At 37.4% G+C, this 10,117-nt stretch overlaps 1 protein-coding gene and 2 non-coding genes across 3 annotated transcripts; all 3 read left to right on the top strand.

The window, feature by feature from the left end:
* The first annotated feature begins 642 nt into the window (after window positions 1-642).
* LOC114818959 (small nucleolar RNA Z39) lies at window positions 643-705 on the top strand. Its single transcript, XR_003766327.1, has one exon. It is a non-coding gene; the product is annotated as a small nucleolar RNA Z39 (small nucleolar RNA).
* A 51-nt stretch (window positions 706-756) lies between these two features.
* On the top strand, window positions 757-1,238 carry COX7C (cytochrome c oxidase subunit 7C). The gene is made up of 2 exons (XM_010176354.2): window positions 757-777; window positions 1,122-1,238. Exons 1-2 carry the CDS (start codon window positions 757-759, stop codon window positions 1,236-1,238), a joined length of 138 nt encoding a protein of 45 aa, XP_010174656.2.
* A 422-nt stretch (window positions 1,239-1,660) lies between these two features.
* LOC114818958 (small nucleolar RNA Z39) lies at window positions 1,661-1,722 on the top strand. Its single transcript, XR_003766326.1, has one exon. It is a non-coding gene; the product is annotated as a small nucleolar RNA Z39 (small nucleolar RNA).
* The last annotated feature ends 8,395 nt before the right edge of the window (window positions 1,723-10,117 follow it).

The raw sequence follows: 10,117 nt of genomic DNA, 5'->3' as shown, positions 1-10,117 counted from the left end.
CCCCCCCGGAGCGTCTGGATGAGGGGCCGGGGGGATTGGGAGATTGCTGGAGCGAGGCCCTAAGGTGGGTGTTGAAGCCGCATTGCCGGCCTGTCCTGGCTCGCCACAGGCCTGTCCCGCCTCGGGCATGCTGAAGGCGAGCTCCTCCTCCATGAGCCCCGGCAAAGGTTTGGTCCATAAAAAAAAGGGAGGTTTGGTCCATTAAAAAAAAAAAAAAGGGGGGGTTTGGACAGAAATAAATGAATTATAACTATAACTTGATTGTTTTCTGAGCACAGACTCCTCACTCTGATTGAACTTGTCTTACGAAATATGTAGAGAGCACCAAAAGAGTTTGAATTTTTTTAAAGCCATTATGAAGAAGCTTGACAACAGAGAAGGAAGGAAAAAAAAAAAAAAAAGGGGGTGTTGGTCAAAAAAAAAAAAAAAAGGGGGGTTTTGGCCATTAAAAAAAAAAAAAGGGAGGTTTGGTAGCAAACTGGCTGTGGTCGTGCTGAGCAGAGAGACTTCCCTGTTACCATCTCTCCCCAGCTGGTGTTTGGTGGGCTTTGGGTTCTCGTGGTACTGCTGTTTTAGCCATAGCAGAACAAACTGTGGTGTGAATGACTTTGGTGTCCTTCCCTGCAACCTTCTGCCTCCGTGGTACAGGTGATGAGCATTGCAGTATGAGCGGCAACAATGATACTGTAAACGCTTTCTGATGTACCTTCTGCTTAACGTGTTCAGGCCTACATCTAAAAACTAATTTCTAACATGATGAAAATCTTAATAATTAAGGTAAGTAAATACAATTACATACATGTTGCCTAGAGAGGCTGTGAGGCCTGTATTTTCAGGGACATTTATACGTGTTTAGATGAGGCCTTCAGCAAACTGGCCCTGCTTTGAATTGGGAGAGAAGGGAAGAGTGGACAAAATGACCTCCAGAGGTCACATCCAAGCTATTATTTTAATTACTGTGTTTCTCTCCTTGAGAGGAAGGGAAACTGTGTTGAGACTGAATATTTATTTTGTCAGTTTGACTCCATCTGTTAGCGCTCTGACCTGCTCACCATTTTCAAGTTGATGAGGAAGTAATTATTGTATTGATTACAAAACTAAAACTCGTTTTTCTCTTCCAGAACCTTCCATTTTCTGTGGAGAACAAATGGCGATTACTTGTACTAATGTGTGGATTCTTTGGAAGTGGATTTGCCGCCCCTTTCTTTATAGTCCGACACCAGCTTCTTAAGAAATGAAGAGTGCAGACTGTAATTGCACTACCTGGGTAACTGATTTTGTTAGATTTCATAACATAGTGGAATCTGTGGTCAAAACTGAGCTCTAAAGAGTCCAAGTTCATATAAAACTACAGTTTTTCTGCAATTTTCAGTCTTTCACAGTCCATGTACTTAGAATTGTGGCCTGCAGTTGCATCTAAACTCAACTAATTAATAGGTTTAGGTTTGTCCAGGGCTGCTGCACTCTCATTGACATGTGAACTTTGCCTCCCCAAAGGCCACACCTCTCTGACTGCAGCTTCTTGATAGTCAGCAGCTGGGCTAACTGACAGAAGAGTGCTGCTGATTAGATTTGGATAATAACCGTAACCAAAACCATGTCTACCTTCTCCTTTGAGGAAAAATAAAGCCACACTTTGTGTAATCTGTAGGAATAACTGGCATGTGTGATGTGAACAAAACAGTATGAGAAACTGTGATACTGTAAACGCTTTCTGATGTGCCAGTTAAAACTCAGTGGAAAAACAAGATTTCTTGAACTTCAGTTCTACCATATCAGAACAATCACACATCTATGTACAGTGTTCCGAACTATTTACAGGATAAAGTCCACTTAAAATAAGATCATTAACAGCAGAAATGTTTTTAATTGATGCTTGATGATAATCCTAACAGGTAAAGCACGCCTCAGACGTAGTTCAGACTTTGCAGCATGCCATTTCCAGTTGAAATACTGCTTCAGTTTATCTTTAATCTGATTCTGCTCTGGAAGTACTTGGTATTGTCAGTTCTATAATCTGAGAAACAGTAAGTCTTTTTAAGGAAGCTGGAATGACCCAGGTAGTTCTTGGAAGGGAATAACAATCCTTACTGAAATCTTATTGGAACAAATTGAAGTAATTCCTTTTGCCAGTCTGATGTTTTTGGCTCCCTAGAATAAGGATAGAAAAAATAATCAGCAGAGTTTCATTGAACTTGAGCATTTAGAACTGTGTGATTTCATGTAAGTCAAGATGTCTGCTACAAAAGCATGTGGTGGATGAAGCAAAAACCATCACAATTCTATTTAAAGCATGTATTTATAGCTTTTCTAAATTCAGAGGTTAAATAGTTCTGAAATTTGTTAATGCTTCTTTTTTTTTCAGAGTTGAAGTCTTCTACACAGCATCTTTCAATGGCAAAAGGATAGCTGTACTTGTGTACCATGCTGGATGTGTCTAAATAAAATCTTAAATCTGAAAGTCTTGGCCTGTGTATTTTGTGGAACTCCTGAAGTGTTTTTCACAGATGATGGATATTTAGAAACCTTTTCAGTTGCAGTGTATTGACATTAAATTAAACACTAATTATGTTTACATATAAAAATAGCGAATTGGGAAAATTTTGTATCAAAACTGAAGCTGGGCTTAACATTTTTAGCTGGGTAGATGTTTAAATAGCTTTACTAAGCTATATTGTCTACTCAAACACTCCACACTACTCACAGAATAATACCCTGGGGTAGATTGTAAGCAGTGAACCTCACATTGGGTTTATTGTCACCATAATCCCTGCTGCAGAATTTTTATCTTCAGTATTTTGGGTTGATTGGTTGAAAACATTTTATTTGGCTTTGCTTCCGCACTAGCTGTTCTAAAGAGCTGCTGTTACTAGGTCACTGTGGTGTGCTGCATTACTGTTGCTCTGAGCAGGAAAATAGGTGTTACCCTGAACATTTCATTAGGTTTCGGGCTCAGATGATGAGGTAATGAGTACAGTGGCAATAACTACAACTCTGAGCAGAAAAAATATTGGTAGTATTCCATAGCTTATCAAAACTCTGATATTGCTGAAAATTTGTAGCCATTTAGAAAGAATTGCTAGCTTTCATTTTGTAGCAGTAGTCTTGGCACAGGGTCATGCCTAATGTTGGGGCCTGTGTAATTAAAGATAATCTACGAGCTGTGAAGAAAACTGTCAGGATACTTCTACCTACTTGAATGTGACAGGCAGAAGTTTCGATTGAAGGCCTTGACAGCATGAGTAGTAAGTCACATCCGCTTTTGTTTTGACCACCTTGTTGTCTAAAGGCATGGTATGAAAAGCTCTGGCATAACCCAGAAATTACTACTTCACCCTTACCAGTAATGCTATTAAGTGGTAAGTATTCTGAGTTGTTTTCCTTCAGTGAGGTTTTCTGGTTTACTTTTTTTCCCCCCCCTAAAACAAGCTCTTCTGCTGCAGCAGAGTGCATTTAGTGTGGCTTGCAACATCTCTCCATCCATGAAACTGAATAGTTGCTTCAAAGAAATTCAGGTTCTGTTGGTATAGTTCAAATCTATCTGAATACCATCAAATACTGTCAGCAGAAGTATATGTAGGAGCAATAAAAATACAATTGATGACAGAATAGCTTTTGCACGCCGTATTTCTTTTTTTTAGGGGTTCCTTTAAAATGCTGATCACTAGTGTTTGAAGAACCTGAGCTGGGAACAAAAGAATAATGCTGACCATTGCTGCAGCTTTTTCAGTAAACCTAAAAGGAAGCTCGGTGAAGCATGGTGATTTTGATCAAGGGACCAGCAAAGTGGAGAAAAGTGATAATGAAGAAAGCAACCTTCAGAGGAAAGATCCCAAACTCTTATGGGTTCAGACAGTAAGACTGCTTTATGACTATAACTGAGGTATAATTATATGGTATAATTTGGATTTTACTGTTAAAGTCTGTATTTTCTGTCTGTAGAGTGATGCCTTTCAACAGAGACTTGATGTGTCTCGAGCAAAAAGTGTCTGTGGAACAGCGGGCCGAGACAACTAGGGAATCCAGAATTAATCCAGCTCATAATTTCTTGGTCTAGGTCTTGGGATTTCCTGGAAGAATTTAGGTACTATTAAAAAAAAAATTAAAATCTGCCCTTTTTATGTAAAAATCAAGATGGGAGATCTTAGCAGGCAAAGTCTCATTTGGCAGATGAGCAAGTCAGGTATCTTGCACAAGGCAAGTCCAAATGGAAGCCTGTTAGAGAATCACATTTCTCTTAGGGATCACAAATGTAGCTTCCACTGTGTATTTATTTGTACCTAGCTCACTGTGTTTGTACTTACATAACCTGTTTGGTTAATTTTCTCCTTTATTCCCAATTTCTTGTTCTATTTGAAAAGAGTAACCATAATCTGTGAAGGTTTATCTTGTGGGCCAGGCAAACCTACCTCTTCAGTCTGCTTAAAATAAGATCTCTGTTCTGCTGAATGTCACCCCTTCTCTGTACTTTTTCTATTTAAATATATTTTTGTGCATTGCTGGTTAAACTTAAACCAGTTATTTTTAGATTAAGTGTTAGAACACAATACGAGAAAAGAAACTAAAACTGTAATTTTTTTCACAGTGTCGTTAACACTGGTGGATCATAGTCATTTAGGAGCAGAGATGTCCTGGGGGCTACTAGTTATAACTTATAAGAAGTTTTCAAATTATGATCCTGTTTCCAGCCCTGCCACAAACTTGGAAAAACTGCTGATGTGGATCACAATGCCCATAACCTTTAATCTCCTGTTGATTAGCTTAATTTCTGTTACTTCAGCTGTTAAGGCGTACTCTGGGGGATGATCTGAACCTCCACTGTGCTGATGGTTGTCTTCCAACTTTTACCTACTCTATGCTCCCACTCTTTGTGTGCCAGTAAAGTCATACAAAAATTAAACCACATCAGCCCTGCTTTGGAGAAGTTAACTGACTAAATGTATCATGTTAGTCATAAACTGTCATTTGATAAACCTGTGTTCATGGTGTCCCATTATTAATTACTTTCCTTTAAAAAGAATGTTCAGTACAAATTTGTAGCCTTTTTAATCTAATCTGCTCAGTTAATTCTTTCAAGATTTCTTGAGTCCAGGTTAAGTATACTTGCTGATTCTGATCTGTGCAGCTCTCCAGTTCTTAGCTTGTGTTCTTAATATAACACCTGCACACAGTAAGTTTCAAAATGAGTAGCCATATTCTCCACTTATTGCAAACTGTGTTATTCTTAGGTGCTGCCAAAGCTGTAATTAGTCCCTGTAGAACTGAACTATTTTTCTACATGATTTGATTGGGCAACTTTCAGTAATTTTCAAGCCACATCAGTTATCGAGTCTGTAAGTTTTCTGTCTGACTTAAGTAATTGAATCCCTCAGATTTTCAAAACTTTTGCTTCTGTAATAGCAACAGATTAACAGATCTCTTCTGATCTATCTTTTCCTTAATGCAAACTTGGACAATCCACATTTTATCCAAAGGTATTTTTTTATTACTAGATTATCTCAAATCTCATCACTGTTAATAAATCAAAGTCTAAAATTCTTAATTTGATTGCTTGGGTGGAAAATACTGGTTATTATTGAGAAATATGTGGCTCCTATCATTAATATTTTTGACAATGTTTAATTTCACAGAGGCACAACTCCAGATTTTGTTTCTCTACTTCTTCCGTCCCTAAGAAGAGCTCTGCTTATAGCCAAGCTTGATTTTAGGAGAATGTGTCAGAGCCTAGATCACCTTCCTTCTTCAACTCATTTATTTATTTAACTGCTACTCACAAAGTTATGTTAATCTTCATCTTTTCTGGTTTTACCCATTCTATGGTTTCCTATTTAAGTCCTTCTACTCTTTTATTTGCTTATTGACTGCTAAATAGGTAAGCCAGAGAAACTCAGGTAGATTTTTTAAATGCACCTACTACTTACCACTATTCATGGCATCTCTCAAATCTCTTCTTCTATGTCTATCTCCACAGTTTGGAAAACCTATCCATGTCAGCAAGATGCTGAGCTGCTGAATCTTCTACTTATTTCATATGAATGGGGCTGGCCCAGCTCTACAGCCTGACAAACCCTACCCTGTCATCCCCCAGCACAAGTTAGGGGATAGGTTAGCTGATTTTGTGACCATATTAAATACCAAATGTTTGTTGACCTTAAAGGAACCAGAATATAATTCAGGAATGACTTCTCGAAACATATTCCCAGATAATAACATGGAAATACCCACCTTGAGTGATTCCAGAGGTGGAAGGTGTTGCTATACCTGTGTAAAAACAAATGGTTATTTAATGGTAGTAATGGGATCAGATCAGATTCCTTAAAAAACATGAGTTGTAGAATTAAGTTGTTAAAAACATGAGTATGTTCCATCATGCTCAGCTATAGAATAGTCTGAGTACCCAATGAAGGCTATTTTAAAATAGCCTTTTGGATTCACCTTGATTTGGTAGAGGGTAAATCAATTGAAAAAGGCAAGAGGTAGAAAAATGAAACACAGGCTTGACATTATAGGAAAGATGCAATACGTAAGTGATGCTTCTCTATCATTACAATCGTGGGAAGGAAACAAGACAGTGGTTAAAGGACATCTGGGACATAACACATTTGTGTGAATGATAATATTTTTGATTGCTAGATGTGAATTTGAAGGAAAACCTTTTATGGTCTCTGATTTTTTTTTCCATTTTTCTTGTAATTTCCCCCTTCACAAATTCTATTTTGGCTCAAACTCAAAGTAGTTTCACTTTGTTTCCAGAGGGGTCCACACTTCAGCATTTTAATTATGTTGGATATCAATAGTCTTCAAGCAGTTTCTCAATTAAATCTAGGAAGATGTGATTTATATGTTTTAATATTTGGAATGTTTCCAGTTTGGAGATCTTTCTGTCTTACTCTGGAACATTATTTTGTCTCATTTCATAAACACAGCTGAAAATGCACAAAATCTTTCTGCAGTGCTCTGAAGCTATCAAATTATGTATTTTGATGGAGAGAGGAAGAGGCAGTGCATCAGGGGTTATAAATTTTTAGAAACAACAAATGGTAAATGTTTGACACAAATAGGATGGCAAAGCAGTGTTTCACATGTTTTCTTTACATGTTCATATTGTGTATGTTAGACATGTACAGAGGTAGCTAATTCTTAACCTGATAGATAAAATTAAAGTGTTGACAACTGAATGGTGGTAGTGGGGCAATTTAAACTCTCGTGGGGGTGATGTATGCTGAATGAATCCTCATCACTCTAGCAGAAGATGCCATTGCAGACTGCTGAACAAAAATTTCTGCTCAGTGTCCAGTGGCAATCAAAAAGGCAAGGAGGATGTAACCTCTTCTACAGGAAGACGTGGAAACCATAACTGCAGATATCACAGTGCCATTGTATACATACAAGTGGCATGCCATTTCTTGAACACCATATGCAATTCTCTTATCCTACTCAGATTCCTGAAGGGCATGAAAAAAAACCCAACACAATAGTTTCAGATATGAAAGGTTTCAACATGAACAAGGAGTAAATTATTACAACTCTTGTAATTTAGTAAAGAATTAGATAGAAAAGCTATCCTCTCAAAATCATTCACATCTGAAAAATATTACTAGTCCCAAGGACAAGAATTCACTCCTCCAAGCTGTGACTTCTCCAGTGGGTTAGGGGACTGAAGAGGGTTGGTTTGTTTTCCAGTTCATTTGCTTGTTTTTAGAGGGGTAAAATGGAGCATCAACTTTCAACTCTTTCTTCACTAAGCAATATACTATCGTACTAGCATGACATTTGGTATTGAATAGGGGAGGATGAAGGACTTGTGTTTAGTTACGTTAAATGGGGTAAATATTTTAAGGAAAAATATCATATGCATTATTTTTCAAATCAAATGTTTCTGGAATTTCCATTCAGCAATTAATTTTACGATGTGATTTTTTTCAGATCCAGTTTTCAGAAAACAATGGGCATTAGATTTTTTTTTTTTTCCCCTAAAGAACAGAAATTGCAGATTTTGTTCAATTGTGCACTTGAAGCATCTGGTATTAACCCACACTGGAGATAGGATACTGGGTTTGATGAATCACAGTTCTGAATGATTGTGGGGCAACCCCTACATCATAGGTTGCATATTAGTACAAGAGAAACCTGGGCTAAGTTTTTTCCTGCTTTAAATTAATTTACTGATGAACTTTTGAGGTTATATGTTGCCCTCTACGATAACTAAAGAGTAAGAGTTATGGAAATTGCCTAAAAATATTTTTACTACTAATTAAGTGGTAGAGTAAAAATTCAAAATCTTTTCTAAGTCCCCAGCCACTCTTTTCCTTTTTGTGTTTTTTTGCTGGCCTGAGAATTTTGTTTGTGTTTGAGGTTAACACAGGAGCATGAAACCATTTAGAGATTTATAAACAAATTGGGCTTGAGGAAGAAAATATGAAAGTGGAGATGTGGTTGTCATGACAACCAAATTAGCAGCATTCTTGTTGAACATAAGCAGTTGGATGAGAGCTTGGACAGTATCGCACAGGCTAACACATTATTTTTAGTCTCTAAAGACAAAGGTCATGTGTACATTGCATTTCATTACTTTGGCTGATTTCCAGAATCAAAGTATAGCGATATCACTGGGCATTATTTAAAAATTTAAATAGAATTTTTAAAGGGGGGTTTGGTGGGGGGGAAAGAGAAAGAAAGAATGAGATCACTAACTTTGCTGCCTCTGTGTAAAAGAAATTGATTGTTCTCAATTTCATGAACAAGAAAACAAAGTTATGGAAAGGTCAAATGATACACCCACTAAGTCATAGCAGCGCTGGGATACAATCCAGCTGTCCAGTGCTAAAAAAATGTTCCTGCCTGTTCTCACTGCAATACTGTACATTAAAAAGCTGTTAAGAAGTATGTGTAATCATTATTTTCATGCATGGATATATGTAGAGTGGGGCAAAATACATTTAAGTCTCTGGGTTGTTTAACTGGAAATTGGAATGGGTATCAGAGGAACACAATAACACTGTAACAATAACCCTTTACTTATTGTTACAGGTATTCTAATTACATCTTCAATTATTACAAAAAGACAGGTAGAAAAATGGGAAAGATGCTGTAGAAAAAGGGGAAAGATGCTGTAAGTTTAGGGTTTATGATACTGGAAACAGACTTTGGAATAGCCTTGACTGGTTCACGGCAGATCCAGATCAAAAGACAGTGACTGTTAAACCCTCCATACAGATGAGAATGCGTGCAATTAACCATTGTTCCAATTAATAAAACATAAAGGTAGAATTGCCCCTCCTCTGCTGTATCCATAGGTTTTACCAGAGGCAGCTGTGCTAATGGCCTCTTCTCACAAACTGCAAAAGCCAAACTCTGACCGACTTCTTAACCAGCTTTTGTTTGCTCTGATTATAGCAAGAAGATAAATGTTGGTTGCTCTCCAGGATGATATGCTCAATAAGTTTGACTTGCATTTAAATGACTTTAAAATAATAGTATTTTCTGGAATTAATGTGATCCACTGTTCCATTTTCCCTTTCAGTATTCCATGAATAATATTAAGTCCTTTTCTGTGGCTGTGCCACCTTTTCCATTAGTTATGTAGAGCATGCAGCTTTTTTGAAAAATGTCAGTGTATAAATAGTGTTGCCGAGAACCTAAGCCAGAGCTAGCAACAAAATGTGGAAATATTCCTTGCTGGTGAAAAAAAACTGATGTGCATAAAAATTATGACCGGTGGTGGAAGGAGAGAGCTGAGTTAAAGAGTGTGGTTTAAGGTGTTGTTTCTGTTTTTCTCTAAAATTTTGATTGCACCATTAGAATTCAGAATTTCTTGAGCTTTCTTTAGACTATGAGTAGCAGAAAAAAGTGCTCCATAATTCTGGACTAAATGTAGTTTTGTAACGCCAAGAAAAAAATTTCTCATCTTTGAGGAAGGGAAAACCTGGTAGCCACTGGCCTGCTTCATCAGTCAGCATGGATATTTGACTAAATAGGGCTTTGCAGTTAGCCAAAGCTATTACCTGTTGTCTGAAACAGTGGCAGGACGGGCTGTTGGAGAAAAAAATAAACATATATATATAAACATTAGTATGAATGAGCAATTCTTTTTCACAGAATCACAGAATGTCAGGGA

The sequence above is a fragment of the Antrostomus carolinensis genome, unplaced genomic scaffold (genome assembly GCF_000700745.2).
Source record: "Antrostomus carolinensis isolate BGI_N321 unplaced genomic scaffold, ASM70074v2 scaffold25189, whole genome shotgun sequence".
Taxonomy (NCBI): Eukaryota; Metazoa; Chordata; class Aves; order Caprimulgiformes; family Caprimulgidae; genus Antrostomus; species Antrostomus carolinensis.
The sequence above is the reverse complement of the archived record's forward strand: the minus strand, read 5'-3'. Positions and strand labels throughout refer to the sequence as shown.